The sequence below is a fragment of the Rhincodon typus genome, chromosome 1 (assembly GCF_021869965.1).
Source record: "Rhincodon typus isolate 14 chromosome 1, sRhiTyp1.1, whole genome shotgun sequence".
Classification (NCBI taxonomy): domain Eukaryota; kingdom Metazoa; phylum Chordata; class Chondrichthyes; order Orectolobiformes; family Rhincodontidae; genus Rhincodon; species Rhincodon typus.
In genome coordinates, this window is record NC_063332.1 from 47834552 (window position 1) to 47851828 (window position 17277).

Here is a 17277-nt window from a genome sequence, read left to right on the forward strand (position 1 = left end):
CTGCAGTTCTATCTATCTCTCTGGTGGTAGAAGGTTGTTTTTCAGGTGGGAGCCCTGTGATTAGTGGTGTGCCGCTGGGTCCACTGCTTTTTGTCACTTGTATAAATGATTTGGATGAGAAGTTAGGCATGGTTAGTAAGTTTGTGGACAATGAAGAAGGTTATGAGAATGCAGCCAGATCTTGATCAACTGGGCCAGTGGACTGAGGAATGGCAGATGGAGTTCAATTTAGATAAATGTTAGGTGCTGCACTTTGGTAAGGCAAACAAGGACACGACTTGCACTGTCAATGGTGAGACCCTGGACAGTGTTATAGAACAAAGGCATCTAGGGGTACAGGTTCATAGCTCATTGAAAGTGGTGTCACAGGTGGACAGGGTGGTGAAGAAGACTTTAGACATGCTTGTTTTCATCGGTCAGAGCACTGAGTGTAGGAGTTGGGATGTCTTGTTATGGCTGTGCAAGATGTTTGAGACCAGATTTGGAGTACTGCGGGCAGTTCTGGTCGTCCTACTATAGAACAGATATTATTAAACTAGAAAGAGTGGGATGGGGTAATAAATTTTCATGGGCTAAGAAATTGTTGTCAGTCAGGAAATGGAGTGGGAATAAATGGATTTTTTTTTCTCCTCCGTGGCAGGCAGTGGTTGGTGTGATGGCTAAATGTGAAGTTATCCATTTCAGTGTGAAGAACAGAATATTATTTAAACGGTGATTTGTTGGGGATTGTGGATACACAAAGGTGATCTTGTACATCAGTCAATGAAAAAAGGCAGGTGCAGCAAGCTATTAGAAGGCAAATGGGATATGGGCCAATGTGAGGATTTGAGTTCAGAAGTAGAGAAGTCTTACTGCAGTTATACAGGGCCTTGGTGAGACCCCCACCTCGCATATTGTGTGCAGTTTTGGTCTCCTGACCTAAGAAAGTCAGGGAGGCAATGGCCTAGTGGTATTACTGTTGGACTATTAATCCAGAGACTGAAGGGATGTTCTAGAGACTCAGGTTCAAATCCTGCCATGGCAGGTAGTGGAATTTGAATTCCATAAAGAATCTGGAATTGGAGTCTAATGATGACCGTGAATATGTTGTGGATTGTCAGGAAAAACCTACTGGGTTCACTAATGTCCTACATGTGACTCCAGATCTATAGCAATGTGCCCTCTGGCTGTTTAGGGATGGACAATAAATGCTGGCCTAGCCTGGGATGCCCTCATCCCATGAATGAATGAATGACAATAATAAATAAAAATTGCCAAACAGGGAATGCAGCAGAGGTTCACTGGGCTGATTATTAGGGATGGCAGGTTTGGCATAGAAGGTGAAGTGTGGTACGTCAGGCCCTGTGCCCACTAAAGTTTAGATGAATGAGAGGGGATCTAATTGAAATGTATAATGTTCTAACACAGTTAGGCAGACCAGGGAGAATGTATTCCATGGTGGGGGAGTCTAAAACCAGGGCCACAGTCTCAGGACATGGGGTAGATCATTTAGGACTGAGATGTAACATTTCCTCACTCAAAGGGTAGTGGGTCTGTGGGATTCTCTACCATAGAAGGCTGTGGAGACCAAGTGACTCCATATATTCAAGCAAGAGAGATAAATGTCTGGATTTTAAAGGCATCCAGGAATATGGGGATAAATCAGGAATATGGCATTGAGATAGAACATCAGCCATGATCTCATTGACTGGTGGAACAGGCTTGAATGGCCTATTCCTCCTAGTTTCTGTTTTGTTTCTCCAGTTTTGTTAGGGCTGCTTGATACCACACTCTGTTAATTATGGTGTTGGTGTAAAGGGCAGTCAATCTCACCTTGCTTCTGGAGTTCAGCTCTTTTTTTTTTCCTCCCCCTCCTATGTTTGACCAAATATAAGGTTAGGAGCTGAGTGGTTCTGGCGGAATCTAAGCAGGATGCCATTGAGCAGATTATTGCTAAACAAGTACTGCTCAGCAGCAGCGTTGATAAACCTTTCAATCACTTTAATCAAGAGCAGACTAATGGTATGATAACTGGCTGGGTTAGATTTGTCCTGCTTTTTGCTTCCAGGAATTACCTGGGCAATTTTCCCACACTGTCCGATAAATGTCAGTGTTGTTCTTCTGGGCCAGCTTGGCTAGGAGTGTGGCATGTTTTAGAACAGAAATCTTCAGTACTATTTCTGGATTATTGTCAGGGACCACTGCCTCTATAGTTTCCGTTGCTTTCATCTGTGTTTTTGCAACCACATGGAGTGAATTGAATCAGCTAAAGGCTGGCATCTATCATTTTGGTACCTCCAGAGGAGGCTGAGATGTATCATCCACTCGGCACTTCTGGCTGAAGATTGTTAAAAATATTTTGTCTCTATCTTTTGCACTGTGCTGGGCTCCCCCATCATTGAGGATGGGGATGTTTTGAGGAGCCTCCTCTTGCAGTGATTTTCCTTTTTTTAAAAAAAAAAGTTCACCACCCACTACCATTCACAGTTGGCTGGGGCAAGGCTGCAGAGTTTAGATCTGGTCTGTTGTTTGTGAAGTCACTTAGTTTGGTGTATCAATTACAGCTGTTTGTACAAGATGTCTCCTGTTGTAGCCTCAGCCGGTTGACACTTTATTTTTCAGTGTGCCTGGTACAGCCCCTAGTGGGCACAGGGCCAGACAAACCACACTTCACCTTCTATGCCAGACCTGCCATCCCTGATATCAGCCCAGTGAACCTCTGCTGCATTCCCTGTTCGGCAACTCTTCTTTGAACCAAGGTTGATTCCCTGGCTTGATGCTAATGGTAGATTGGGGAATATGCTGGGCCATGAAGCTTGCAATTTGTGTTTGTTTGTAGAATTGAGTAAATTTATTTTGGATGTCTAAGTTGTCTCACTGCATTGATTTTTTTTTGAGTTGTTTAGTGGTTACCTATCCTTAACCCCGTCCCATTTCTCTGACCTGCGCTGCTGCTTGGTGAATTCATGCAACAGCATGTGGATTTTGATGTGTAACGGTTCCTCATCATTACTTCTCTCAATCTCTCCACTGTCTCCTACTGGTCAGGCTGTCTATCTGACAACTAGTACCAAACCTCCCTCCAATTAAATTGTGAAGACCAAAGCCATTGGTTTTGGTTCCTTGCTACACATTCAGTCCCATAGCCACCCTCTGCATTCACACTCTGGCAACAACCTCAGGCTAAACGAATCTGAAACCTTGGTGTCATATTTGAGACTGAAATGAATTACTAATTAGATTTTGACACCATCATGAAGCCTGCACCTCTATAACACTACTGACAAGTACAAAGATACCAATCAGGAGCAGAACAAGGCCATTTCGACTATCTAATCTGCTCTGCCATTTGATAAGATCGTGGCTGATCTGACTGTGACCTCTACTTTCCTGTCTAGGCCCTGACACCCTTTGACTCGCTTGTCAGTCATGAATCTATCTAACTTGGCCTTAAAAAATACTCATTGTCCTGCCTCCTGCTGTCTGAGGAAGAGAATTCTATAGACCAAGTACCCTCATTGAGAGAGAATTTCTCCTCCTCTCCAACTTAAATGGGATAACTCTTTTTAAATCGTCTCTTATGAGATGAGATGAGTGTGACCGCCTTTGACATTTTGCATTATGGAACCCTAACAAAACTGGAGTCAATGGCTATCACGGGCAAGCACTCCTCTGGTTGGAGTCCTACCTGACACTTAGGAAGATGGTTGTGATTGTTGAAGGTCAGTCGTCTCAGCTCCAGGACATCTCGGCAGGAGTTCCTCAGGGGAGTTCCCTCGACCCAACCATCTTCAGCTGCTTCACCAATGACCTTCCCTTCATCATTTAAGGTCAGAAGTGGTGATGTGCAACCATCAGTGAACAATGTTCACTATTTACAACTCTCAGATACTGAATCAGTTCATGCCCAGAACTTGTTGCATTTTGACAATATCCAGGTCTGGGCTGACAAGTAGCAAGTAATATTTGTGTAACACAAATGCCAGGCTATGATCATCACCAATAAGAGACAATCTAACCACTGCCCCTTGACATTCAATGCTGCTACCATCACTGAAACCTCCACTAGTAACATCTTGGGGTTACCATTGACCAGAAACTGGACTAGCCATATTAAAGACAGAGGCTGTAAGAGCAAGTCAGAGGCTAGAAATCCTGCAGCAACTAACTCACCTCCTGACTTCCCAAAGCCTGTCCACCATCTACAAGGCACAAGTCAGGAGTGTGATGGAATGCTCCCCACTTGCCTGGATGAGTGCAGCCCCAACGACACTCAAGAAGCTTGACACCATCAGGACAGAGCAGCTCACTTGATTGGCACCACATCCACAAGCATTCACTCCCTCGCCACTGCTCAGTAGCAGCAGTGTGTACTATCTACAAAATGCACTGTAGAAGTTCACCATATATCCTCCGGCATTACCTTCCAAACCAATGACCACTTCCATCTAGAAGGACAAGGGTAGCAGGTACATGGGAACAACACCACCTGCAAGTTTCCCTCCAAGCCACTCACCATCCCGACTTGGAAATATATTGCCATTCATTTAGTGTTATTGGGTTAAAATTCTCTAATTCCCTCCCTAAGGGCATTGTGGGTCTAGCTACAGCACATGGGCTGCAGCAGTTCAAGAAGGTAGCTCACTGCCACCCTCAAGGATAACTAGAGACGGGCAATAAATACTGGCCAAGCCAGTGACGCCCATGTCCCACAAGTGAATAAAAGAGAAAGGGAAACATTCTTTTCATTATCCAACCTGTCAAGTCCCCTCGGCTTTATATGTCTCAATAGGATCACCCCTCGCTCTTCTAAACTCTAATGGATAAAGACTCAACCTGTCCAACCTATGGTCATAAGGTGACCTGTCCATTGCAAGAATTGGTTGAATGAACCTTCTTTCCGTGCTCTCAAAAATCATTTTCTTCTTTGTTTTTAAATAAGACCACCAAATCTGTATGTAGTACTCCATGTGCTCTTATCATCACCCTGCATAACTGTAGCAAAACTTCCCAAATTTTATTTTTTTTTGATAAACACTGTTTTATTTGCCTTCCCAATCAGTTTACTGTACCTGCATCCTGATTTTGTGTAATTCTTGTATTAGGACATGCAGATCTTTCTGTACCAAAGAGTTTTGCAATCTCTCTCAAACAGTATACTGCTTCTCTCTTTCTGCTGAAGTGGACAAGTTCACTTTTTCAGCGTAATGCTCCCTCTGTCAAATCTTTGCCCACTCACTTAATTTGTCTTTACCCTTTTGCATTACCTTTGCAATTTACTCACCTGCCCATCTTTATGTCATTGGCAAATTTAGAAACGAGATATTGTTCCTCATCCATGTCGTTGGCATCGATAGTAATGTGAGGCACTAGCACTGTTCTCTGTGCCACTCCACTTATTCTATCCTGCCAGCCTGAAAATGACTCATTTATTCCTATCATTTTTTCTTTTTTTCTTTAGCTAACCAATTCTCTATCAATGCTAATATGTTACCCTCTACATTTGTGAGCTGTTATTCTGTGTAGTAGATTTTGTTGTCAAATGCATTCTGGAAAACCAAGCATGCCCCATCTACAGGTTCCCTTTGTCCAAACTGCCTGTCACTTCCTCAAGAAATTCTATTAGTTAGTAAAACATGATTTCCCTTTTGAAAAACTATTGTTGACTCTGTCTGATTGCATTAAGATTTTCCAAGGACCCTGATGTGCCCTCTTCAATGATTATATTCCAGCATTTTCTTGACTATAAAGGGGTTACACTTGCTATTTTTCAATCATGGGACTGTTCCAAAATCCTAAGGAATTTTGGAAAATTAAAACCATTGCATCTGCTATTTGAACAACCACTTCTTTCATGACTGAAGTCCATGAGGACTTGATGACTTATCAGCTTTTATTGTTAATAATTATTTCAGTACCATATTTGGTGATTGTAATTGTTATAAATTCCACTCCTATTTATCTCTTGATTTTATGAATATTTCTAGGGTGTTATTTGTGTCTTCTACAGTATCTATTCAATACATTTTTAAATTTCCTGCTAATAATTTCTCAGACATGCTCTTAGGAGGACCAACACTTGCTTTAGTTACCCTCTCTCTCTTTTTTAAAATATGCATAGAAACTCCCTTACTATCTGGTTTTATATTTCTAGCCAGATTTGTCATACTGTAAATTCTACTTGTAGCTCAACTGGTAAAACTATTACCCATGCAATTATTACACCTGTATTTGACTATACTAATTCACTACTGGCTAGCCTCCAATGTTTTACGCTCTAAAATTGAGATCATTCAAAATTTTACTGTCTTCGTCACCAAATTTGACTTCGTGTCCTGGTCCTCCAGCATTCCCATGCTCTCTGACCGATTTTATTTATTTATTTATTTATTTTTTTTTTGCCTCCATTTAGCCAGGCACAAATGTTATAATTTTCAGACTCTTCTGTGTTTTTGACCTCTCTCTTCACAATTTCCTGCACCTACTCAACCATTTGAGATCTCTGTTCCTTTCTCTCTGGCATTTTAAGCATGTCTGACTTCATTGATGGCTATGCGTTCAGCCATCTCGCTCCACATATCTGAAATTCCTTTCCTAAACCTTTACTACACCACCCCACCCCATCTTCCCTTTCAGTTGCACTTTTATTTTTCTTCACTTATCCTTTTCTTTAAGCTTTGCATTAAATGTTGCCTCATGACTCCCTTCTGAAACATCTTGGGATGTTTTCTATTGATAAAGGAGCTAATATAATACCTTGCCGAGGGCAGTTGGGGTTCTGCAAAGCCATGATTTTGCATGAAAGAATTTAACAATGAAGCTGCTGTTTGTTGCAGTGATGGGCAGAGGTATTGCCTTTGAGAATCAACACATTGTGAGAGAGATTTGGCTCAGCTCTCCAGCTGAAACACTTCACTTGCCACCACCCCCACTAACTTGTCCTTTTAGATTGTTATGATAATGTTGTAACAAAAGCTGAACTTGCTGTTGCTAAATTTAGAGAAACACGTGCACGTTATGTAACTGATAGATACTTTACATGTGTGTAAGTTCTTTTTGAATTCACAATGTTTACTAGACTAATACCTGGAATGAACAGATTGTGTCTTGCGAGGAGATGTTAGGCGGGCTAGGCCTGATCCTTTGGAGTTTAGAAGAGTCAGAGATGACTTAATTGAAACATACAGGATCCTAAGGGGACTTGACTGGGTGGATGTTGAAAGGGCGTTTCCTGTTGTTGGAGAATTTAGAGGTAGGGGCCTTAGTTTAAAAATAAGGGGTCATCCATTTAAGGCAGCGAGGAAATGAGGGTTGAGAGTCTTTGGAATTCCCTTCCTCAAAAGGCAGTAGATGTGGAATCTTTAAATATTTTAAAGGCAGAAGTCGATTAGTTCTTTCGTTCCCCTTGCTAATTAAGAATCTATTGGGATGTCTGTGAAGGGAAAACATCACCGGACCTGAAACGTTGACTCTGATGCTGCCAGACCTGCTGAGCTTCTCCAGCAACTTTGTTTTTGTTCCTGATTTACAATGTCCGCAGTTCTTTCGGTTTTTGTCTATTGGGGTGTGCAGGATTGCAGAGTTGATGTTTAACTCAGTCAACTCTAACTTTCAGTGGTGGAGCAGGCTTGACGAGAGGCCTACTCTTATTCCTTGTTGTATATTCATGCAAATGTTTTGTGCTCAGTTACTGTTTTGCATTTTGCCTAGTTTGAGGTTTAGGTGATAGCAATTACCAAATATTGTACTACATGCAGTTTTTTGTTGGTTTTAAACAGAACCTCAAGCTCCACAAGCCACTTCAAAGCTTGTTGTCATATTTCTTACAATTAATTTGCCCTAGTTTATAAGTGGTATTTTATAGAGTAAAAGACTTTCAGAATCCACTGGACATGATACGATGATAGTTTGCCTTTAAATTTGGATGCCAAGCAAATTGCACACCTAAGTTTTAACAGGTTGTAAAAGAATTCTAAAGGTAGGTGTGGATAGACCAAGTTGAATGACACACTGGTCACAGAAGTAATTAATTGGTAGCAAAATGATCCCTTCTGTAAAGGAAGGTCAAAGTGCAGTGAAACCTGCTTTGTTTCCTGCAATGTGTGACTCGAGCAGTTTCAGGAGTTGATCCCTTATTGTAAATTTATTTGTTCATTATGGGGCAAGATTCTGCTTTGCTGTTTAGTGATAAACATACAGGCAGCCAGGATGTGTTTTTTTTAAACTGTTTCTTGTTTACAGTATAGACTTATTAATCCACGCAAATATGTTTTCCAGAATCACGAAAGGCAATCTGTCAGTCAATTCTGTTATTATATCCATACTAAATGACTCTATCTAACCATTCATCACAGATGATTCTTGGTTTAAAAAGAGGTGGTAAGAACAAAAGTAGAAATGTCATGTCTGGGAGCAGAGACATTAATAGTTTCTGTAGTGATTGTCACAAGGTCAGCCAGGTAGACCTCCAAGAATGAGTTCCTTGATTAGACCAGATTAACAGTCACAGTCAGGGAGCCCTGGGGCTGACCAGGTAAGAATAGGAGTGTCAGAGATAGCAAGAACTGCAGATGGTGGAGTCTGAGAAAACCCAGTATGGAGCTGGAGGAACACAGTAGGCCAAGCAGCATCAGAGGAGCAGGAAAGCTGATGTTTCACGTCGGGACCCTTCTTCAGAAATGGTCCCAACCCGAAACATCAACTTTCCTGCTCCTCTGATGCTGCCTGGCCTACTGTGTTCAGAGTGTCAGATATCCAGTTCACTCTGAGAGCTGGCTCTGAGGGAGCTGGATCAGTGTCAGGACTCTCCAAGTGTAAATAAAGGGTGACTTGGTGACAGGATACTGGCCTCTGTGGAGTTATTTCAGTGGCAATGAGAGCAAAGCGTGCTCCTGAAGAAATTCACTCTCTGTCTTGGGTTTGGGGTAAGCATTTCTGGCATCATGCCATTATTTGGGAACCTTGACTCATTTGATTCTGCTGTTAAAGACTAGGCGCCCAGTATGTGGAATGAATGTGTTTGTTTTTATGCACAAATAACATTGGAACAGATGAAAAGCAATAAGTGATTTTCTTGACAGCTTGACAGACCAAAGCTTTTTTCAGTTATTAGGAGCCTAACTTTCCCTGAGAAACCAGATATTTGAAACCTTTCAAGAGTTGACTGATTTAGTTAAGGAATATTATGACCTCAAACTGCCACTAATTTTGAGATACTATTGCTTTTACTCAGCAATTTGACAACCAAGGGAGTCATTATTGGGATTTTTGACTAGGTTAAGATAACTGGCAGAGGCATATGACTTTGATTTAACCCTTAATGAAATGTTGTGGGATTAATGATGTAGTCATGAAAAAGCGCTTACTACCTGAAGCCCAATTGGACTTCAAACAGGCAGTACAACTGGCTTTATCATTGGGAAATGCAGCAAGTAGAGCATGAGTTGCAAGGTATTCCAATGGAAGCGGACACCCCTCACCAGGACAACTGAGCTTAGGGGACACCACTCGAATAAAGTTAATTGCATAGCCTCATTCAGGACATATCTTGAACAGAGGGACTGTAGGGCAGCCCACAGCAAAACCTCAAAACAAAGCCAAACCTTGACCAAACAATTAAAATTTTCTTCAGAGTCTGGGCTGGCAAGCCATTGTACCTGTTGCTGGCATGTGGACTCGAGACAGCAAAAGAGTGTCACTAGACCTAAATTGAGTAAGAGAACTCATAGGCTGGTATCCAGGCGAGTGCACACCCTGGAAAGTCCACCTAAATCTGGTTTGGAACAGTTTATTTGCTTAGCAACATCCAAATCAGAACCAATCAAAATAAACATCCGGTTAAAATGCCAGATACTGGTTGAACTCCAGGATCATCTAGAAGTTTCCAAAATGAAGATGTTGGTGAGAGGTAACAACTGGTGGCCAGGATTGGATGCAAGTATAGCTGCGTGAGTGGGGCAGTGCCCAGAATGCCAATAAGGACAAAAATTGCCGCCAGCAGCTTCCCCCATATTTGTGGGAATGGCCAGGTAAACCCTGGAATCAGTTACACGTCGACTATGCAGGTCCTTTTTTGGGTTTAATGTTCTTGGTCATTGTGCATGCCCACCCAAAATGGCTCAATGTGCACAGAGTTCATTGTCAAACATGGGAGTTATGATAGAAAAACTGTGTGCATCTTTTGCAATACATGGACTCCGAGAACTGTTGGTAACAGATAATGGGCCATTGTTTCCTAGCAAGGAATTTGAGTATTTCCTAAAGTTGAATGCAATTCAGCCTACAAGGACAGCTCCAATCCATCCATCCATTCATCCATCCATCCATCCATCCAATGGTCTGGCAGAAAGAGCAGTCCAAACTTTGACGGTGGGCTTAAAGAAACGGCTACAATTTCACTAGATACCAAACTGCCCTGGTTCCTATTTGATCATCGGATCACCACCTTATTCAACTACAGGGATAGCTCCGGCAGAGTTGCTAATGGGGAAAAGACAAAGACAAAACACCAGGTTAAATCTGATTTTTCCCAGGCATTTGGGGTAGGTGGGGAGTGGAGGTGGGTGTTGCTGAAGTGGCATCAGGAACGACCGTGCCAGAAATACAGCTCTGCTAAATGAGAGACCGTTTTACTTCAAGGGACAAAGTTTGATGTAGGAACCTCGGGAACAGCCCTGCATGGATGAGAGGCATGGTTGACGTGAGGTCAGGTACCATGACACATAAAGTTTGGGTAGGTATGACAGTCCTGAACAAGCACATGGACCATGTGAAATCTGCAAACTGTCAAAGTGTAGGAGCAAAGCATGTCCAGCTCCTTGACAGCCTTTCTGGCTGTTCCAGAACCCAAGGGTTCTCCCTATGTGTTAGGCATTGAAGATACCTTGAAATCTGAGATGCATACGGCAGATTTTGCTGCCTGATGAAGAGAACGAATTACTTCCAAAATTCACTAGGTGCAAGAGACAAGCAAATGAGCATTACATAGTGCCCATTATCAGAGGCAGATTTAGAGGAACCTGCCCTGGTGCTAAATGCCAAGGTGGAGCTACAAAAGAAAAAGCCTTTGTCCTAGGATTCATGGGGAGAGATGTAATGATTTATAACAACGTCAACTAAGTGGACATCAAAGAGTGATTTCCCTGATTGGGGCTGGGAACCTGGTCCGATCAGGGAGCCCTGGCTGAGAGATATAAATGAGAGTGTATGAGGTTCTGTTCTTTGAGAGCTGGCTCTGAGGGAGCTGGATTAGTGTCAAGGACTCTCCACATGTAAATAAAGGGTGACTTGGTGACAGGATACCGGCCTCTGTGGAGTTATTTCAGTTTCATGTAGATTTTGTGGTGGCTGTTGTAAATGGGAAGACTAACCAGATGGAAGAGTTTAAGAAGAGAGTGTCTAAAACATTTCTTGGATTTGCTCCTAAAAGTGAGTGGCTTGGAATTGAAAAGATTTAAGAATCTGAAGAACAGAAGTCTCTTACTAGTGTTAATTGTGGTGTGGAAGCAAAAGTATGAAAGCTGTAGATGGAATAAAATCTTGTGGAGATGGAGAAATGGAGCTTGTCTCAGGGTAGGGTTTGGAACAAGGTTTAAGTCTTTGCAGCCTCTTCCATTAATTTAATTCTTTCAGCCCTGGGTTCATTCTGCTGACTTGGTACTGTCCCCCTATCAGATCGCTACATTCTACTTGATGTGTTGCAAATTAATGACTTTTTTATTTCCATAGCTAGTAATTGTGGAGTGGATTGTGCTGCCTCCTTGAAATTGGTTTGGTGAATTTCAATTTCCTCTGTTCTGCTTGGCAGTTCAGTACTTTTACCAAGATGTTTGTTAGTTATTTATGTTCACATACAGGGATTGAAGGCAAGTGAACCTCCATAGCATTGGGATGAGTAGATATTAATTAACTTCGGGTTATAAAAGCTTGCTTTTTAACACCATACCACTAAGATATTATGTCAATATTTGTCATTTCTTTTGTGTTCTATATCTGTTATCTAACTGCAGAACTTTCTGTTAGCACTGTTGCCTGCTTTGTAGTCTGATCATTTTGGTACATTAATTGGTTACGTAATTGTACATAACTGAGCAGATTGATTAAAATGTTATGATGCAGGTGGGGCCTTGAACCTGGACCTCCTGCCTCTAGAACCCTTGTTAGTTATTTGCATTTGGGCTTTAACTAGGAATTAATCTACTCATAAGAAAGGAGCAGGCTGAATCTGTGGGCTTTGGATTGTGGGTACTCTTTGTAATGAGTGTTTCTAGATACTTCCATGTTATTATTTCAAGACTTTGCACCAGGTCTATGGTTCAGTGCCTGACTGTCTGTCTGAGAGTTAATGTAACAAGCACAAATCACTCCTCTTTAGAACCTATAATTGGCTTGGATGGGTGCAGCTGTGAGGAGTCTATAGGGTCTTGGTGCTGCTCAGGACGAATCCGTTCTCTTAATTGGCAGCCTTACATAAATAACCACTTTTCCCACAGCTGATATACCATGTCTCCAGGTTGTACTGCAGCAATCCTCCAAAGCTTTGGCAGTATCTCCCAAACATGCAAGGTCCACCACTTGTAACATCATCCAATGCAAGTTCTTCTCAAAGTCACTTGTCTGAGGTCTTGTGCTCTTTCATTGTTGGGTCAAAATCCTGCAACTCCCTACATGATCTCACTGTAGAAGTTCCTTCACCACATGGACTGTAGCAGTTCAAGAAGTTAGATCATAGCACCTAGGGATGTTGACCTTATCCAGTGAAGCTACATCCCAAGAATAAACAACAACAAATTGCCATAATCAAGCGTCTTTTCTCCCTTTCCCTCACCCAAAGCTTGGTTGGGATCTTATTATTTTGCCTTTTCTTGTCCCCCTCCTGAACAATAGTGGAAGTTCAACTCTGTCTAACTCTTCACTTTTATTTTACAGACCTATGTTGGAGATATTCTTGTAGCCATCAATCCTTTCAAGTACCTACCCTTGTATGAAAAGTTGGTAGGTACTAATTTTTTAAAATGATCAATCAATAGAATTTTAGTTCTGTGATAGCTAATCATGCGAAGCTTTGCTATTAAGTTTATGAATATTAATGAGCACCTATATTATTAATTAATTTTGTGGTCAAACCGGTGTATAGGTTATTAAAGCTCTCTGACTTTCCACAATTTTTTTAATCGTTTTTCATTGCAAGTACATTTTCTTGTGATAAGAAAAATCTCTGAATCCTTCCAAACTATGATGTGTTCCAAAAGTCAGAATTTGTATTTGAATAGAATATCTGTAAGATGACAAGAAACTGGTATCTCCTGAAATTCCCAGTACCAAACTTGGTAATCACCATTTTAAAAATTTTGGGTTTAAAGGAATTGCACCGATTTAGGAGATAGCGTTACATGATGGCCTGAACTTGCAAAATGGCTGCTGTGGCATGATCTTTAAGAGGCCAGATTAACATTCTTGAAAATGTTAAATTTATTGTGATTTGTATTAACATGGTAGAAGAGTTTAGTTTTGAGATGTGCTATAAGCACAGAGGAAGTTAACCAGGTAAAAAGACATTGTGTGAGAGAAGTGGATGAAGAAGGGGAACAGGGAGCAATCTAGTGTCCAGGCAAGTTAAAAGAATGCAAGCATGGTATGCTTGTCTCAAATAAATCCCCTAGTAAACATCAGGTGAGGCATTTAAGGAATTTCAAAATGAAGATCCCCTTATAGTCAGTGTTGTTAGTGGCGCAGAAACTTGATATGCAAGACTTTAATACAAAAATCGGCAGCCTCATTTCTCATCTTAGCTTAAACTTGTACCAGATGATGTCAGTGAGTCCATAATAAAAGAACTCAATAAATTTATTCTTGAATTGTGAATGATGTGAATTTTGATTCATTCACTGAGAATGCTGTATGACATGTGTAGAGTAATAGGATTACTGAAAATGTAAGATTGTGGGGTTGAGAAGTCATGTAAAGTCTGGTGGTGGGGGACCAAGAATTAGGCCCAAGGTAGTTTGAATTTTAGAACGGATTATAGTAAGGGAAAAGGTGAATGGAACCAGGAAAGATGAGATGGAAAATGTCTGTTCAGGGGAGATTCAGGCCATAGAGATGTATAGCACAGAAACAGACCCTTCGGTCCAACTTATCCATGCTGACCAGATATCCCAAATTAATCTGGCCCCATTTGTCATCATTTGTCCCATATCCCTCTAAACCCTGCCTATTCATGTACCCATCCAGTAAGTGTAAGAAAACTGTCAATTCTCTAAATGGCAAACAATTGCATAATATCATTGTTGGATTTCATGAAAATACAGCCCTGTTTTAATTTCTGTGTGTTTCTGTTTGTCAGGAAGCTGAAAAATATAAAAGTTGTTCAAAAAGCAACCTACCACCTCACATTTTTGCAGTGGCTGATCGTGCATATCGATCAATGTTAGGACGCTTAGCCACTGGCCCCAAGAACCAATGTATCGTCATTAGGTAAGAATACATCAATGGAGTTGTATTAAAATATCATGTGCTTGGGTGCATGTGACCTAGTCCATATGTCCTGCACCAGATGCAGTTGTTCACTTTCAACGTTTTTGTTTTTAAAGAGGCAGATAGGCTTAGACACTTACAATAATTTCCTCCTCTTTTTCTGGTGAAAAGGCTGTTTTTCAACATTGTCTTTTATATGATCTCATGATTTTTTGAGTAAAGGGCATAGGGTAACATTAAAATATTGGTTTGACCTCTGTTAGGGGAGAAGTAATGTAACTTTGCCATTGTTGATCAGTAGGTTGCATATGCCAGAAAGTAAGTATCATAACACAGCCAATGGTAATAATTATCTTTTCTGGATGACATTTTATAGTGTTAGGCCTTGTCTGGGTTGATGCTTTAGCTTTATAACATATATGGGTGAGATCGTTGAAGACTTATACCCTGTCAAGCATGGAAACCCTGCTTTCTTGTGAATACTATCAGTATTATTTCAAAACTGATTAACTTAGACATGGGGGATCATTTAATAGTGACATTTCCCCATACCTTCCCTTTGAAAAGCAGTCTTCCTTAAATTTATTTTTATTTTGAAAAATTGAGTGGTCTGATCACTTTTGCACTCATTAAATTCTGTAAAATATACTAGGATTTATACACTTACCATAAGTTTATCAAGCAACAAAAAGACAGAAACAATGCAACAGTTTCCATGATTCTGTATTGTTCATACTGCTCACAAAGAAATCTTGGGATTCGCCTTGAAGAATTTTTGCTGCTAATTTGCCCAGCTGGTAAAGCACTGACATTTCATATTTCTGTAAATATTGATCAGTAATAATTTAACTTCTTCCCTAGAATCCTAATACTGACAAGGTTTTTTGATTCGATTTATTATTGTTACATGTGCCTAGGTGCATGTGACAAGTTTTTTTTTGTTTTATGTACAGTACAGGCAGCTCATAGCATACAAAGTGCAAAAGGGTAATAAGAGAGCAATGAATACAATGTTACGGCTGCAGAGAAGGTACACCGAGTGAGATCAACATTAAATTTGAGAGGTCCATTCAGAAGGCTAACGGTGGGGAAGAAGCTGTTCTTGAATCTGTTGGTACGTGTTCTTAAGGTGAACGAATGTTGGAGGTTAGATGTGCATTTTTATTGTTTTATTTGCATTAACAGTGGGGAAAGTGGCGCTGGAAAAACTGAAAGCACCAAGCTCTTACTGCGACAGATCATGGAGCTCTGCAAAGGAAATTCCCAATTAGAAAGGCAGATTCTTCAGGTAAAATAGTAAGAGTCACTTGTTGGCTTGCTTCCCCTTCCTTGACAAGAAAAAGTTTAACCCATGCTGAGGACAGCTTGAAATTCCTCTTGTAGCACAGACATGTTGATGAACTAATGGACACTGCATACTTTCCACTTGTCTACTTACTTTCTTCAGTTTTTGCCTTTTCGTTAGAAATGTAGAATTGAAAATAATGTTGATTCAAGTTTGTGTACTAACAAATTTGTGCTGTTGCTATAGATCCTATCATAAAAAGTACACTTATGTCAGGCCACATAGGTAAGGAGTTTGCAGGGATGCTACTTGGCCATGGTATTTCGCAAAAAATTAAAAACTGTCATGGGAAGTCGTTTGGTCTAAATAAGTGGAGCAGCCACTGTGACCTGAGGAACAACAAACCACAGTGAATTGTGGCCATGCAGACAACAGTTATCTCATCCATGAAGAGAGAGCAAGTTAACGTGAAGAGTCATCTCGGCTCAAAACATTAGCTTGCTGTCTATTTGTGGATGCTGTCTTGAGTTGCTGTGAGGTATTGGGTGTTTTCAATACAGATTCCAGTGTCTGCAGTAATTTGCTCCTACAACAGTTATCCCGTCCCTGTTCCCTTTAAAGAACAATTATAAATCTGTTGATTGCAGATTGGGGACCACTTGCAGCAATTTGTTCTCTTGTAAAGTTTCTCACTAATCCTCGTTGAATGGAATCTTTATAAAAGCTGAATGGTATTAATAAGAAGTTAAAACCTGATTTAGCAGTAGCTGTTTAGCTGATTGTGAAGGAAGGCAGCCAACATTGAAGCAATCATTTATCTAATTATGTGGCTTCACTTGGTGCACCATGTTGAAACCCTCAAATATCACGTTGGTGCCATTTGACACCAAAGTGTTGACTTTTTCAGCTGCACTGACTTGAGGTATAGTCGACTAGACATTTATTTCTTGGGGTGAAGGCTACAAATTGGAAGGAGAGTTCTTGTGATCCTCTTGAGCAGCATGAGGGGTATAGATAGTGTTAATGGTATGTGCCTTCCCCCTAGGAAGGGCGATTCAAGATAGGCATATTTTTAAGGTGAGTGGGGAGAGATTCAGAAAAGACATGAGTAGAATGTTTGTGTGTGGAATGAACTGCCAGAGGAAGTGGTGGATGCAAGTACAGTTATAACATTTAAGACACATTTGGATAAGTACATGAAAAGGAAAGGTTTGGAGGGATGTAGGCCAAATACAGGCAGGTAGGACTAGGTTAGTTTGGGAACATGATCAGCATGTATTAGTTGTATTAAAGGGTTTGTTTCCATGGTATGACTCTGTAACTCCCCCCACCCTTTGGAAATACTGAGGTGTCAGACCACAGACTTTGTTGGATTAGAGAGAGCCAGATTAGGGAGCTACAACCTGTGCTAGACCGAGCTCTGTTTAAATTACTGCAAGTAAACATGATGAGGTCAATCAGAGTTCAGTTGCTACTTCGTGAGGTGAGGAAAATTTGAAATTTGTAAGATAGAAAGATACAAATCAAATGCAGAAAAG

General features: G+C 40.9%; 1 protein-coding gene across 1 annotated transcript in view; it reads left to right on the forward strand.

The window, feature by feature from the left end:
• The window catches only part of LOC109922919 (myosin-IIIb), a 133326-nt gene that overhangs the window by 10859 nt on the left and 105190 nt on the right, over nucleotides 1-17277 (forward strand). Inside the window, exons 2-4 of the mRNA XM_048618487.1 lie at nucleotides 12907-12972; nucleotides 14324-14454; nucleotides 15640-15742. Of these exons, the coding sequence (XP_048474444.1) occupies nucleotides 12907-12972; nucleotides 14324-14454; nucleotides 15640-15742 (300 nt within the window). The remainder of the gene's footprint in view (nucleotides 1-12906; nucleotides 12973-14323; nucleotides 14455-15639; nucleotides 15743-17277) is intronic.